General features: G+C 41.3%; 1 protein-coding gene across 2 annotated transcripts; it reads left to right on the plus strand.

Annotated features, from left to right (window-relative positions):
- The first annotated feature begins 765 nt into the window (after window positions 1–765).
- Window positions 766–14873, plus strand: LOC310957454 (phospholipid phosphatase 3-like). Of its 2 annotated transcripts, none has more exons than XM_083928022.1 (6): window positions 766–1110; window positions 7167–7321; window positions 11341–11621; window positions 11775–11832; window positions 11957–12133; window positions 12708–14873. In XM_083928022.1, the coding sequence occupies exons 1-6, from the start codon at window positions 972–974 to the stop codon at window positions 12834–12836; spliced, it is 939 nt and encodes a 312-aa protein (XP_083784148.1). In that variant the 5' UTR covers window positions 766–971; the 3' UTR covers window positions 12837–14873. The 2 variants fall into 2 exon arrangements, with proteins under 2 accessions (XP_083784148.1, XP_083784147.1); XM_083928021.1 differs by lacking the exon at window positions 7167–7321 and adding an exon at window positions 8340–8497.
- Window positions 14874–16406: the final 1533 nt, after the last annotated feature.

Genomic DNA, 16406 nt, shown 5'->3' on the forward strand with positions numbered 1-16406 from the left:
TCACCCTAGCCTAGCCCACAGCAACCCAATATTCATTTTCATTCATCTTCAACCACTTGTCCCTGTCGGGGTCCCAGCTGACATCGGGCGTGACAGGACACCGGTCTATCGCAGGGCACATAGAGACGAAGCGAGACAGACAAACCATTCACACCTACAGGCAATTTAGAGTCATCAATGAACCGAACACAGGCATGTCTTTGGACTGTTGGAGGAAACCGGATAAAACCCATGCAGACATGGGGAGAACCAGCAACCCTCTCGCTGTGAGGCAACAGTGCTAACCACCACTGCACCGTGTCACCCCTAGCCCAATATTCAATTAGAAAAAAATGTTATGAATAGATATGGATAAACTTGTATCTCTTATTAGATTAAAAAGAGTTGTTTGTTTGGTTATGTGTCCTTTCATTGAATACTCTGATGCTCTTCTGTCACAAATGACAGTCAAAAATGAAATTTTTAGGCTCAATGGATGCTCTGCACCCTTAAAGCTCTGATCCTATAATAACCCCTGCGGTGTAGACAACTTTTCAGCCTCTCAGATAGTCTCTAGCTTTAACCCCCTCTTGTTACTGCTGGGCTGCAGGGAGCAGCACCCTGAGGGCAGTGTGGGAATCGGCCCTCGGTGTGAAGGAGCTGCCCATATGGTATTAATTGAAAGGGGAGGAGCTGGAGGAGGAGGAGTGGCTTTCTTGGAACTCACACTACTAGCCCTAAAAAAGAGGAGTAAAAAGGATGGGTAGAAGAAAGCGAGCTGGGATTGTTGGAAGAGGGCGGAATGGTTGACAGAGCGTGTTTTCTCAACAGCAGACTAACATTAGTTTAGACTTGCGTGACGACGACGACGTCTCCTTTAGGATTCAAGTAGAAGTAACCGCACTTAGTAGTAGTAGAAATAGTTTGTGACAAGACAAGAGTTGTGTCCACTTTTTTATTTTGACATTTGAAAGCACATAACACGTTTTTAAATGCAACGCTGTTTGATATATGAGAAGACTATGGCAGCCGAGACGAGGAACGGCGGGAGTTCAATGAACAACAATAACTGCAAAGACCACAGCCGGAGAAAGTTACTGGTCGGAGTGGATCTCTTCTGCTTGTTTTTAGGTAAGAGCCCCAACTGTGTCGACTAACCGTTATCTATAACGTGTATGATAAGTGTACGAAGGTGATATAACGTCTGTTACTATGACGACTTCTGGTACTCTTCTCATACTGTATTTCTATCTTGTTTCTCTAAATTATGCAACTTAGTTTAATACATTTAGCGTAACTGCGTTATTATATTTAAATGACTCACTTTATCTATTGATGTTGCCCGTATAGGTTCAGTTAAGTTAGCTAAGTGTCAGTTAAATGAATGTAAATTAAGATACAAAAAAACTTTTGTTAGCCAAAAATGTTCTAGCTAGCTCGACAAGCTGCGTTACCTTAGCAACAAGTGATGCCCCATTAGCAGTGGTGGACAAAGTACACAACTCCATTACTTGAGTGATAGTATAGAACTTTTCAAGCCTGGTCCTGTGACAGGAATCAAACTTGGACACATTTAGATTGTTGTTACAACTATAAAAAGGTATTTAGATGCTTCGAGTGAATGTTACTCCAATAAAAGTGAGAGTTGCAGAGTCAAATTATTACTTGAGTATTTTTAAAAGCTAGTACTCTTGTACTTAAACTCAAGTACTCAAAGTACCCCCCACCCCATCTTAACGCATTGTATACTGTCAGTACATTTAAAGATCCCAATGATTCAACAACCCACTAAATGCATGGTTTACGCACAGAACCTCAAGAATCAAAGGCTTCTTAAATATACTGAAAATCCTATAAAAAAGGACCAACATTTTGTTTGTCTTCATTTAAAACCCAACCTCACAATGGACTTGCTGTAGATATAACTTGTTTAAAAAAATAAAACTCTCTACTGTAACATTACAGATACACAACACCTTTAGCTTTATAACGTTATACAGAAGAATCTTACTTAAAACTGTATGAATTCAAAATAACAAATAGAATATGTTTAACTTGGGGGGAACATCCACCCAATTTTAAGTCCAAAGGTGCAAAACTATTCGCTCCCCTCTCCTCTTTTAAAGGGTTAGAAAAACATCCATGAATGCAAATGTAACGAGAGCCTTTATAGAAATGTGGAGTACAATACTTGACTTTTGATTGTAGTGGAGTCAAAGTAAGACTTTTCCAAAAAACAATAAGTACAATTGCTTAAAAACTCTACTAAGTACAGTACTTTAGTTAATGTCCTCCACTGCCCATTAGCAAATGTAGCCTACAAGTTTGGCTGTAACAGCTATTAAGTTACATATTTTCCAAGAATACATTAGCTAGTGGGCGTATGATTTCCTCAGCCACCACCCCTCAAAAAAATAGTGCTGGCAAAGGGGAATAAGAAAGTGCTCAAGGAGGGATATATTTCTTTGGTCTCCAGCCACACCTGTACTGTGCCTCTGACTCCTCGTTATATTTTCCAGAATGGCTCACATTCCTCACCAGCAGGAATTCTCTTGATCTCAACATCTGGCATAATATGTGTGTGTGGTGTAATTAAGGGAAGTGGTGAAAAGGTCAGGTCTGAGTGTGTGTTTGTGTGTGCTTGTTCATCAGCACGGGTCCTGTGATGTTCAACTGTTGCAGACGCTGGGTGAAGGTTGTTCTTGTGGGGTGACACTATTTTTTTAATACTCAAGTTTGAACCCAAAAAGTCCTAAAAAGGTTTGACCATCCTTGAGGCCATTCGCTTATTTGACTCATTTAGTTTCTTCTCTGATATAACCATATGTTTCCAATGATGTGTTCTGAGTGAGAACATGATTGCAAACAGCAAACCAGTGTTCAACCATAAAACAAAATTGTTGCAGCTGCATGGGAAAGCACCGGTCCAGCTATTGTTAAAACAACCCCACGAAAGAGAGTAGAAACGGTCTTTGTTTGACAAGCTATATTTAGTTTCACTGTAGTTTTTGTCTCTGTGGAGGGTAAATCCCCCTGATTTGCTCTGCATGGACATACTTCACCACAGAGAAGCTTGTCAACAAACCAGCAGGGTTTTCTGGCTGAAGATGTGGTTTAAAGAGCGCAACCGCAAGGAGGAAATGTTGGGCCAGGGCTGGAAATCACCCGTCCTCCATTCTCACAAACTGATTACAGTTCTAGTATTACTGCATCCGGCGATATAGCTCCCCTGCTCTCAAGGATATGAACCATCTGTGGTCACCGTGATCCCAGAGTCCCACCGGTGCTAGTAAAGATAACATTAGTCAGTACACTAGAGGAGAAATTCAACCTGATTCAGAGGTGATTAGAACTAAATCCTAAATCCTGAGGAAAGCAGAAGGCCGTTATTTAGTGTTTTTGCTTGAACCCTGGTGAGGTGATCAGGTTCACTTTTACATTAAGCTGTAGCGGGTGGCTTTCCTGTTAATCGTATTATTATGATTCTGTGTGCTTTTGCACTGGATCAGCACAGAATGTGTCCAATCAACTACAATTGCACCTATATTTTGAAGTTTTGTAAAAACATGGCCTTCTTTCTTGATGTTGAATAAAGTAAACAGTAAAGAGTGTGGACAGCTTGAGTTATATGGTCTGTTTACCCAATTTCACACACCAAAAAACTGGTACCGGTACTGATACCTAATGTTTCTGGTATTTATTTGTGGAAATAACTCAAAGCTTCAGAAAATAAACACAAAGTGAAAGCATCTCAATTTATGTAATTTTGTTGGTTTGACCCTTTTAACGTAATTCTACGTTTAACTTTAACATAAGCTTGATCTAAATCAGATTTGCTGAACATTTTCACTCAAAACAAAAATAGTACAAAGAGTAAAATATGTTGATTAAGTTGTATTAGCTAGCTAAAGTGAAAGTACTCTGAAGAGTTGAAGATTCAGTCGAAAGAAACCAGGGCTGCCTAGTCAGAGCAGCCAATTAGATGGGTTTTGAGTCTTTCAAGGTCAAGAGGTTAAATGCTTAACTTTAGTTCACATTAAAATTCATCAATACCACATGTATATCGTGTGAATTCAAGGTCATATGTGTATAAACATATGTATGTACTTTGTGACATTGTTGTGTATAAGCTCATTTATTTATGTTTGTATGTACATGTATTGTTAATTTCAATTAAGGTTGTCAAAAGTATCAATACTTTTCAATACTTTGTGTTTCAAAACGAATCACAACAACAAAAATAATGGAGAAAAATGATATTCTTTTTGTTGTGATATCAAAGGAGGTTTTTTGTTCAAATATTTTGTTGAAGTTCAAAAGTCTGGTATTGTGACCACCTTAGTATCAACATTACTGTGTATTTGTGGACTGTGGGAGTTCAGGAGGAACCGACGCAAACTGCCATGTTTGAAATACCTACTCTTTTTTTATATATAGATGTGAATGATAAATGGAGTTAAAAACAGAAGAAAAGCAGCAGTTATTGTCGCAAGCAATTCGACGCAAATATGCTTTTCTTAAACCTAAGGCGGCAGACCTGGTTTCCCTTCAACAGTGAAACTATGAACTAAGTTTTGCAGCGGGCCTGACTGACAGACAGACAGACAGGGGGCAAGTTGTGTGGAGGCTGCTGCGAGTAAAAACAACTGCATCTGTGTATACACCACAACTACCTCAGACATGTATACATTTCTATGCCAGACAGTGAGAGATCCCTGCGAGTGGAAAAACTGCGTCTGTTTATTTTAATAGTCACACTTGGTGTTTTGGCGAATGCCTCCAAAATATGGTGGGGATTTAATTCAGTGTGAGGGTTGTACATTGATTCTAGTTTCCACAAACTTCAGCTACATGGAGCTGACGGTGCTGAACTGGGGGAAAGGCAAACAGGCGAGAGTAGGACATTTTAAAGTATGCCTTAACGATAAGTTGTCTCCCGTATTTTGATGTAAAACGGTGCTTGGTTGTGTGCTGAAGAAGTCATTATTGTGCTCAATTTACTGCGTTTGCTTATTTTCAGTTAAGCTTCCCCAGTTTATTGTTAAGCAAAGCGCTTTAGGGCAAAAGCAAATAGTAGAAACCTGATGCTGACATTAGAATTGAAAACCTTGGGGGGGGGGGGGGGGGGTCTCCCTCCATCTCCCTCCATCTCCCTCCATCTCCCTCCATCTCCCTCCATCTCCCTCCATCTCCAGTTCCCATTTTGTTTGTTTCTGTTGTCTTTGGGTTGATGTTGAGTTAATGCAAAAGACATACCCATGCCTGCTGACTGGTGTTGTCGTTGGCAGGACAAGGACACCCTCTCCCCTCCTCCTCCTCCTCCTCACCCCCTGTTCGAAGCGGGAAAGGAGGAAGAGAGTAGGAGGGGAAAATCCTTTGCTGCATTCAATGCTGATGCTGCACTGTTTAGACGGATGGAAGGGGTCAGAGGACTGAACAGAGAAGAAAACCCCACAGAATGTCAGGAAAACAGGACGTGACAGTCTCTCTCTGTGGTTGCGTTCATCTTCTCTCCAATCAGCTAACTGAAGCACTTGACCGGTGCAGGTTCCCTTAAAAGCTGTGGGCACTTTGTTTCATCAATCCATTTGCCACCTCTGTCTCTTTCCATCAATCACTGCCCTCTAGCTCTGGCCTTGTGGGGTTTTTCCCACTTCTGTGAATGTGTTTAGAGGTGCTTGCAGGGTTCAGGACTGGGGTTAACGTGTTTCACATTCAGCACTTTCAGCTGTGTAGGCTTTGTTTTTTAAAAATACATACAGTATATATCAGCAATATGAGAAGCTAAAGACCCTGTTTTGGTTTGCCCTGTGTGGTTCTGTTCATGGCCAGGCTAAGCAAACTGAAGAGATCAGACATTCAGGATTTAAGGTACTGTAAAGCACTGTATATTTTCACAGTTCCAGATCTCTGAGACATACCACCCTGCTCTTTTCTCTCACCACCAGACTTCCTCTGGAGCTGATTGTAGCTCCGTCCAGGTATTTGTTTGAAGAGTGAGAATGAAAATGAGAAAGTTAATAATGTGAATCCTGCTGAATCTGGAGGGAAGGCCAGCGTTCTGGAGTTCCCATCAGGCAGCAAAGCTTGGTCTGTAACCTGAGCTCAACCCAGCTGGGCCATCAAAGGTCTAAGTCAGCTGTGTGTGTGTGTGTGTGTGTGTGGATGTAAGAAATCGAGGGGCTCAACAACTGAAGCGTGTGTTGACATTTGGTTTTAGAAATAATGCCCCCCCTCACCACAACCCTCCCGCCTGCAGCAGGTCTCATTGCTGACCTCTACACCCCGGTGCTTTTTGGCTTTTGGGACAGAGGGAGAGAGCGTGTGAGAAAGTGAGCGCCAATGTTTGTTTTCCTTTGTATGGGCAGATCGCAGATTTATTCAAAGAGAGACTTGAAAGCTCCACCATCAGTTAAATGCCGCTTTGAAGTGATTTGAAAGTCTGTTCTCCAAATTCTGTCAGAGATTTGAGGCCTCTCCTGGGTACCACGTCCACACTCAAATTTCAAAGTCCTCCATTGAAGCCTTTGGTAAATGGGGGAAAATAAGCCTTCCTTTTTGGCTTGCATCGCAGTAACACCCACTCGTGTTTGTTGTCAGGAGATAAATAAGATCTTTTTGCCACTTTAAGTGGCAAAAAAGCGCTAGATTGATCAGACGCAGACACCCCCCAAGGCATCTTAAAGTGGGCCCTTTTTAAGCGCACTTGAAAGCCTCGGCAGGAAAGCACGGATGGCTCTGATACTGTTTGTGGTCTTTCTTGTCAGTTAGCAGCAATGGTCTCTCTCTTACTGTAAGGACGTGACACATCCAATCCCTTTAGCGCATACTCAGCCTGTTTGAGATCAGTTGATGCTATTCTAAGCATAAAAGGTTCACTTTAGTCTAAAACAATGATGTAGCTTTGATTTGGTATTAATTCCAACACATTTTATATTTTGTTTATTTTGGCTCATTTTCTCATGACAGCATCAGTGTCAGTTTTGAAAACAGGATGAGATACATGCCTTGAAAACATGTCTGCTGGGAGCTTTTAAAATGTTCATATGAATGTCTCCGATTTCTCTCCATCTGTGTCTGTGTGCTTTTTTTGTTTGTCTTCCTGTTGATGATGTCTATTGGTTCAGCTGTCCACTGTTGGTTTAAAGAGCTGTCTGACCTCTGCTCGTGTGTGTCCAACCATACAGTGTTGCTTGTTGCTGTGTTTTTGCACAAATCTCCCTTCCCGCCTTACCAGAGAGGATTCTTCTGCAATGACAACAGCATCCGGCTGACCTATAAGAGCAGCACGGTGCCCACCACCGTGCTCACAGCCGTGGGCTTCACTGTGCCCGTGGTCTCAGTAAGTCCTGCTGTGGTACTGCAAGAGAACTTGAGATCATGTGTTGGGACACTCTCGATTCATCCAGTGGTTGGCTTGTGACACCTCAAAAGACCCAATTGGTTTGACAGGCTCTGACTCACGCTCAGTGTTTCTTTGTTTTACCTCATTAGCAGCAAACCATGTATACGGTGCATTACTGCCAGCTATCTTCCAAAGCTACTGTGTATTATCATACGCTTTCAGATTGATTGTCTAGGGGCATCCACTGCTTTCTATTAATTTCATTCCATTAGGAAATGTATTAACTGTTACAGTAAGTAGAAATTACCAAAAATGTGTAGTAAAATAGTCAGTTGTAAAGAAAATTATTTCTATAAAATGTCAGACTTTTTACCCATCAAATTGCTTGTTTTGGCGAAAAATAATTTAATAATATTCACATTATAGAAGCTGGAACAAGTAAATTGTTTGCGATAATAACTTAAAAACCCCAAATCAACTTTTAAAATTGTCAGCAATCACTTTTTCTAAAGTGTATTTTAAGTTTCTTTTTCCAAATGTCTAGGTGTTTTTCTACTGTGAGTTGAAGTTTTTTCAACTCGAGGCATTCAAGGCGTTACTGCAAAAACCCCAAGTGCATAGAGCGAAAAAATGTGAGGCGCTTAGCACTGCAAAAGCAGCGAGCAAAAGGCTTCCCTCTTCATTACAAAAAGCCTTAAGAGATCTAAAAACATATGGTAGACTGTGGAAAATGCTATGACCCTTTAAGACATCATCTGCTCAAAAATCCCCTCTAATACTGAATATTGAACAAAGCTGGATTCATTATTTCTTGATTAGTCACAGATAACAGCCACAGAATGGATTTGAGCCTGTCCCAGATGTTCCCTTGTTGCCTCTTGCTTGTACCTGCGACCTCTGTAATTTGCGTATCATTAACCCCGCACCTCCATTTCTCTTTCTCTCCCTCTCTCCCTCACCCATCCCCACACCCCCATCTTTCTCTCTGTGCCACTCACTTGCTTCTTCACACTAGCCGGCCTGCCTTTCTTGGTCATTGAGACCAGCGCTGTTCAACCTTACCGTAGAGGGTTTTACTGCGATGATGAGTCCATCAAGTACCCGGCCAAAACTGGAGACACCATTAGCGACGGTGTGCTTAGCGCTGCTGGCATTCTTATCACCATCCTCTCTGTAAGTCACCTCACTCTGATCACTAATGTCATTACCACTCTTTGTTTCAGCAGCCTTCACCATTACTAGCAGCACACCCAAGATGTTGACCGCATTATGTTTCTTCCTCAGTGCATTGAAGTATTTCAAAAAGTCGAATCAGTACAATGTGTTCATGCTTCTCTCAAACCAAACCATCCACATCCCCACTGTACTCGTGTTCAGACAAATACACTTGTGCACACTCCATTAGAGGGCTTTATCTGACTGTTGACTCATTGTTGGTATAAACTGAGATTATCCTAAATGATTACTGTGAAAAACACCTCCCCATACCTGTGCTATCAGTCCCTCTGATTGGCTTCAGCACATTCCAGATAACAAGCAGTCAACAACATTTGTTCAAGACCTTTTCTCCTCTGGGGCTTAAGATGACTCAGTTGATAAAGGCACTTTAGCAAGTGATGTGTTGAGTAGTTTGTTGCATTCTTCTGGGAGAAAACAGTGAGGGTGAACCCGAGATTTACACACACAAAACCGTCGGCAGAACATCCTGTAATTCAATTTAACTTTCTCCATTTGCCACTGCTCAGACGTTAAAGCTTAAAAACTGCTCCGTACTTTTTTTTGCCACGGTTTTCAGACATGCTTTCCGTTTTGGGTAATGCATCTGTCTACAGGGCTTCGTAATGGAGAGCATTTCATTAGACTTAACACTGATAACTGGGACCTGAAGAGTTTCGTTTGCCTTTTGTATTTCCCCCACTTAAATAAAAATAATAAAAATAGAAATAAAAACATTTCTGAAAGCTGTACCATGGCTCAAAACATCCAATGTCAATACACATAGTCCACTCTGCATATCTCAACAGTAGCGTAGCAAAACGCCTACCTCCGTGCACAAACCGACCTATCCACGCCTAAGAAATAAAAAGCCCATATGTGCAGTTGTCACCTGGAAGACCCGTAGTGAGAAGGTGCCTTGCTTCATGGCATTGCTTCCCTGTAGCCAGTAGTGCCCTCCTCCTGGAGAGCAGGCTACTATACGGGCTTGGGGCCACAGGGGTTTTAATGGTGAGAAGGAGTTCTGGCCCCGTGTAATTATGGTTGACGCAATGGTTGTTTGGTTAAATACTGTAATTGGTGGGGTGGAATTGTGGTGAAGGCCCAAAACAAGAAGACTTAGCCAGATATCTTGTTTTCCCTTGCAAAATGTGACTTTACAATCCGTCTCCCCCGGGAGCTTTCTGGCCAGTCTTTGTGTTTTCTGAACCATAAAACACAAACATCAGGCAATTGAGTGCTTTGTTTCCAACTGAATAGAGCTGAGAAACAGAAGAGGCCATATCCTTTATAATTTATGCAGATCTTTTTGAGAAAGAATGAAAGCACCGTGGTGTCAATTTGGAAATACAAGACGTTTGACAGAAGCCACAAATCTGCGTCTTGCACCCACTATTATCTCTTGAGGTCTCAGTGTAACAGCTACATGTCCTACAGTGCCAGTTCATTTATTCATTCACACAGTCAAATATTTCGCACAAGGGGAACCAGATGTGTTTTCGCCCCCTTCCCTCTCTCCCATGAAAGCAGCTGGGCTTTATCGAGCTGGCTCTAAAGGCCTGAATGGTGGAAACAACACTCTCTATCAGCTTGTTAAATCTCTGTAAGGGCTATCCCTCTGCAGAGAGTGTTTCCCAGAATGAGACTTATTTCTGCGCCCCTCAGAAGAATGTCTGATGAAACCAAGATATTAACATGAAAACAGCCAGACATCCCGTGTGAAATCGGAGCCGTTTCAGAGAGGCAGCCAGAGCGGTGAAAAACAAACGCGCCCCGACGTGCGCCTGGTGGAGTCTGGCCACCAAAATCAGACACGTCGCCTAGCTCAGCATTTCTGCTGATTAGAACCAGCGGTGTCTTCCCCCCGCTCCCTGCCGCTCCACTCCTCATTCCTCCTCTCACCTCCCTCTTTCTTCCCCTTTCTCTTTCTCTTCTGTGCTCTGTTAGCTTTTATATCCTCCCTTCCTGTCACTCTGCCCTCCATCCCTCCACTTTCTCCTTGGAACTCCCCACACTCTCTTTCTGACTCCTCTCTCTTCACTTTCATTTGTGAGCTGCTGGACAACAGGGCATGAGGGGATTGGGAAGGTGTTTTTGAGCTGGAACAGCTGTTGTGAGTTACGGCTGTCCACCTCCCCCCTACGTGCGCCTCACGCGTCAATCGTCGGTTTTAGACAGTGGTTTATTTACACACTTACAGAAAACTATACGCTGCGGACGGTTTGAGTTGCCTCCCACGTCGCCTTGCTATTTTCTCTCAGAAGTAGAACGGCACAGGTAAACACATTCAAATATAAAGTGGCCCCCTTCAAACCACTTCAAGAGAAAACACTGAATTCTATTTCTGTCATAATAACATCTTTAGCCTGAAAAAAAAGTTGTTTTAGTCACATACATCACTTAAATGCTCCACTCTGGACTTCTCTTAAGTCCCACAATTTAAAGTCTTCTAATGTTAAAAACGGTGATGACAGGGATTGTTTAAAAGCGCGAAAAAAGACGTTCCAAGAAGTTTATTAGGTTTTATTATATTCATAGCATGAGCAATGGACGTTAAGTTGAGTACTAAATTATATTGGACTTATGTGTCTCACACTTGACTGGCCAAGCAAATTCCTGTGAAAGTAATATAATTTCAAAGTGTTGTCCCATTCCTCAGTAAAATATTTTGGCCGTCCTGCACTCGCACATTTTCACGGAGCACTCTGGAGATGTGGATTAAGGTATTTTGTGAGTTAATGTGGACATTGTGATGAAAATCATTATATCCACTGATGTTGCCGTCTTTTCTGCGCCTTCAGATCATCATCGGGGAGAGCTACAGGATCTACTTTCTGAACGAGGGATCCAAGTCTTTTGTAGGGAACCCCTACATATCTGCTCTCTACAAGCAGGTCGGCGTGTTCGTCTTTGGCTGTGCAATCAGCCAGTCCTTCACTGACATCGCCAAAGTGTCAGTGGGTCGCATGCGCCCTCACTTCCTCGATGTGTGCAAACCTGACTTCTCCACTATCAACTGCTCCCTGGGATACATCACCGACTACCAATGTCAGGGGCCAGAGAGCAAAGTTCAGGAGGCCAGGTATTTTGAGAAATTGAAAGAAACATATCGCAACATATTTTACAATCTTGTGCATTAAAGATTTTTTTTAAAACGCACTATTTGTTTCGGTGAAGAACATATATATTGGTACATATTGTAAATGAAATGCTAATTGTCCCCTATTCTTCTCAGGAAGTCTTTCTTCTCTGGACATGCATCATTCTCGATGTACACCATGCTTTACCTTGTGGTGAGTAACTACAATGTTGTACAGTGTATAAATACACACTGTAGTAAAAACAACAACGGTTTTTCCTCCCTATATAATAAAGAGCTTAAGTGTATATAACCTCACAATTTTGTCTCGTTTACAGTTTTACCTGCAGTCTCGTTTCACTTGGCATGGAGCTCGCCTGCTGCGCCCTCTGACCCAGTTCACACTCGTCATGATGTCTTTCTACACCGGCCTGTCCCGGGTCTCTGATCACAAGCACCACCCTACTGATGTCCTGGCGGGATTTGTGCAGGGAGCCCTGGTGGCCTACTGCATAGTGAGTGGTTATATTGCTTTTTTATTATTACTCTATTGCAATATTGCAATCTTCTATATTAGATTAGATTAGTGGCCTTAACGTTAAATTAATTTCGTAATATGTTATTCTAACTTTCCACTTAAATAATAATGATAATATTTATGTTATGTAGTATATTGTTTGACAGTTATTTACAATGAAAAGAGATTCTGTTTGCAATTTTATCGTAGAGAGGGTGCATGTAAATTGGGAACTGAAGTGGGCCTGATACAGTACCTTGAGGAACTCCATACTGTATCTTTAATGGGAAAAGAAATGACCTTGGACAAGAGAAATCTGTCAGAAAGATTGGGGGGCAGGGGCAATTATTTGTAAATGTAGCACATTCTACATTTAAGGTAACAGACAGTAGTGTCATGAGGACACAATACAACAAAGAATATCTCTTATATGTCTGGTCTACTGTCTATTATGTTGTGTAACTTAGATTTGTACTGTTCCTTCTCTCTGGAACAATTTCTGGATTGTGACAGTTCTTTATAACAGATTCAGATTTGATTAGATATTCATTTTTTTTCTATTCCCTTCGCAGGTATTCTTTGTGTCTGATTTGTTTAAGCCTAAAGGTAGACGCTCTAACCTGTCGCCGACCCCTGTGAAGAAAGATCTTGTTCCTCCAGCAGACATCAGAGAGCGAAGCAACCATCTGATCATGGCATAAAAAAACACTGCAAACTGACTGTACATAACCCTGACCTGTGCCAATTAAATCACTACTACAGCCACTGGTCAATACTGGATAAAAATAAGCTCCCAACAATCTGGAGAGTGCAGACAAATATGGAATCTTGAACACATCAGAGGACGAGAAGAGGCTACGGAAAACAGTCAAGCAAGTTTTGCTTTCTCAATGGAAACTCATCTTTTTCCTCAGTATCACCAGACAGTTTAATGTGGAAAAGAGAGAGGACCGGGGATGTTTGTACCTCTTCTGTTATGAAGATTATCGGAGATTCTCATCTGGCAAGGCCTTTCCATGGACAAAAGTCTGAAATGAAACCAAACTTAGAAATGGCAGCTGTAAACAAAGCTGTGTGAGGCTTTGGTGCCTTCTCCCCTTAGCTACATCCGTTGTGGGAGCTACACGAATATTCCTGCCACTCACTCACTGTGTGACTTATACAAACATATCACGACAAAAAAACAGATTCCTTGTTTTCATGAAGGATGTTGTTTTTGTTTGGTTTTATTACAAACATAAAGCATTTTATGTGTGATTTATAGCACTATTTTAGCTAAACTCAGTACTGTTTGTCACCACTTGAATGACCTGAAGTGAAGCTTTTGGAAAGCTTCGTAAGACTTTGTAAGCTTTTGTTATGACCATAATGTAGTGTTCCTTAGGTGCGAGTGTAGGTGCACTTAAGTTACAGTACATGGAAAGTACATGAGTGTGTGTGTGTGTGTGTGTGTTGGATGTGGGCCTCTTTCTGCTGGCAAGGACGAGCCCCCGCTGAGCCATTTAATGAAATGACTGTCTGTTATATGTACCAGATGGGTGTTCACAAGTGTTAGGTCAGAGTGTGTGTGTGTGTGTGTGTGTGTGTGTGTGTGTGTGTGTGTGTGTGTGTGTGTGTGTGTGTGTGTGTGTGTGTGTGTGTGTGTGTGTGTGTGTGTGTGTGTGTGTGTGTGTGTGTGTGTGTGTGTGTGTGTGTGTGTGTGTGTGTGTGTGTGTGTGTGTGTGTGTGTGTGTGTGTGTGTGTGTGTGTTTGTTTGTGTCCCTTGCATGTGCGTATGTCTGTGTGTGTCTTTGGGTGAGGTCTTTCTATGAGCGTGCCAGTGCGTGTTAATGTCATGTCTATATATTTCAGTGTTTATAACCTACAAGTTTGCCTCTCCTCAGCCAGAGAACAGGCACCTGCTCCAACAGACACATGTAACACGAGACGGGAACACTGTGGAAAAAAAGCATCACGTGCAGTACATGTACTTTACTGTTACAATTCATAGTGATGATTCATGTCACTGAGAAATCCTGTGATTATACTGTATGCTACACAGGCATATATATACATATACTTAAAATAGAGACCTGGACTTCCCTTAGCGAGCAGTGGTTACTTACAGTAGTTTTTCAGTATCAAAGCACAATTTAGCCAAACCGTTTTTTAAAAAATCATTATTTTGCACATTATAACCGATTAATATCTTGCAAAGTAATACAGCAGGGCAATGAGGCTCTGCATTGTAAGAGACGAAAATCATTACATTGAATTTTAAAGTAGTAATGATGCTATTATGTTTTCATGACATTAATGTAATTAAGTTTTTAGCAAGACACACTTAAAACCACTGACTGAAAGCATTACCCTAACTCAGTTTTAAGTTAGAGACAAACTTTGATCTGATGCTTCTAGGGAAACTATTTTTACTTCATACATGTCTTGAATCTATTATGTACAGCATCAGAAGATCACATACATTGTACAATAATGTATCATGTGTATATATATATATATATACAGTATATCTTTTGAAGAAACACCCACTATGACTTGTGTGTTGAGACCTGTGTAAATGTAAAACATGCTGCTTTAAAGAGGCAAAGCTTGGCAGATGTCATCCAGTAACGTTGACAATTTGTGAATATTAGGTTTTATGAGAAACAAAGCTCTCGAGGCAGAAAGATTTAGTATGTTTATAAAAAAAAAAATGCCTTTCAATATTTTTGTAATGTTCATGTGAAATTTTGTATGAAACAGTAAGACATAAAAGATACAAATGTCTAATAAAACACAAAAGATCAAGAGCGGCTTACTTGGATGTTTATTTCACTCTTTGTGTCATACATGACTTGTGTGAGAATCTCAGACTTTTCTACCATAATTGAGTAGCCTGCCAACTGTGCGTGTGATGGGGAGATCTGGGCGTGGGGCAATGGTAGACTTCCATGCTTGGCTTCCTGTGGGGAAATAGTGTGCATTCCAGGCTTTAACCCCTCTCCCCAATGGCTCTCTGGAATAATATAGACTCCACACACAAAGTATGCCAGAGTGGCACAGTACACTCACATATGAGAATGCTTTAAAGCAATATCATTTGCCTTTAGTGTCTTGTATTATCCTCATAGACCGCTTTGTCTAAACATAAAACCTGAATAAACCATATTTAGCCCATCTACGGGTTGTACCATGTAAAGTTAGTGCATGTGTCAGCATATCATGAGCTGGGTTCACATGGTATCTTAAGCTGCCTGATTTCACTGTGGATCAGGCAAAGTGCCCAAAATGAGATTAGAGTTGATTAGTTTAATAAGCTGCAAAATTTGTTTTGTTTTTATGACCACGCCAGGGGTGATACTATTGTGCAGCAGCTGTCTTGTGTTATGGCTGCCACTAAATGACTGTTTCCAAGGTCTTGATTGGGCACAAGACTGGACTACACCCTACAGAATGTGTACTAGTTTCTTTACCACTTTGGTCCAAACTGAAATATCTCAACGACTATTATCGTAAAATCCCTTCATGGTCCCAAGAGGATGAAACCTACTGACTGTGGGGATCCCCTGGCTTTTCTTCTAGTATTATAAGACGGAATTCCTAGAATTATAGAGTGCTCTGCATGACATTTGGCACAGATATTCATGCCTGGTCCCCAGTGGATGAAACCTAATGATTAATATTTGTATCTAATGCCACCAATAGACCAAAACTGTCACTTATCCAATGAAATATTTCAATGTCTACTAGATCGGTTGACATTTCCTCTAGCACTATCTAAATTTGTGGTTATAAATGGAACTTGACATCTACTGGATAGATTGCCATGCAATTATATAAACATGCCCACCTGAAGATAATTTCAAAAAAGCTGAGCCTATAGCTTATGTAGCAATGTTATCAGGTCGAGATTAAATATAGTTCAGTTCATAACCATATCCCTGCAAAACTAATAACAATCCCTTCATCCTCATTTGTTTGTCTTCACTGCTAATTCACCTGCGGCAAACTCCTTTGCCGAAAAATGAACGTGGAAGTGGAAAATATTGCAGTTCCTCCAGACCACATGAAAAGGATTCCAGAAAGTTAAGCACTGCTGCTGATCAAGAAAGCCTCTTTGAATCCCAACAAGAAAAAAATGGACCCAGCTAAGAACGTGAAAAGAAAAGAAAACAAAGGATGGGCCATTTGTTGGTCTGGTGAATACTAAAAATATACTCAGCGTGCAGCCTTTGTAACTTTCAATTAGAACTGAAGATATCTGAGGAAATCTTGCACCACTGATGGTTTAA

Source organism: Echiichthys vipera (assembly GCF_963691815.1).
Source record: "Echiichthys vipera genome assembly, chromosome: 15".
NCBI lineage: Eukaryota > Metazoa > Chordata > Actinopteri > Perciformes > Trachinidae > Echiichthys > Echiichthys vipera.

Coding starts and splice junctions, on each gene's coding strand:
- LOC310957454 (XM_083928021.1), top strand. CDS start 972: ATGCAACGCTGTTTGATATATGAGAAGACTATGGCAGCCGAGACGAGG. Junction 1,111..8,339: donor TCTCTTCTGCTTGTTTTTAG/GTAAGAGCCCCA, acceptor TCTTCACACTAG/CCGGCCTGCCTTTCTTGGTC. Junction 12,134..12,707: donor CCCTGGTGGCCTACTGCATA/GTGAGTGGTTAT, acceptor TTCCCTTCGCAG/GTATTCTTTGTGTCTGATTT.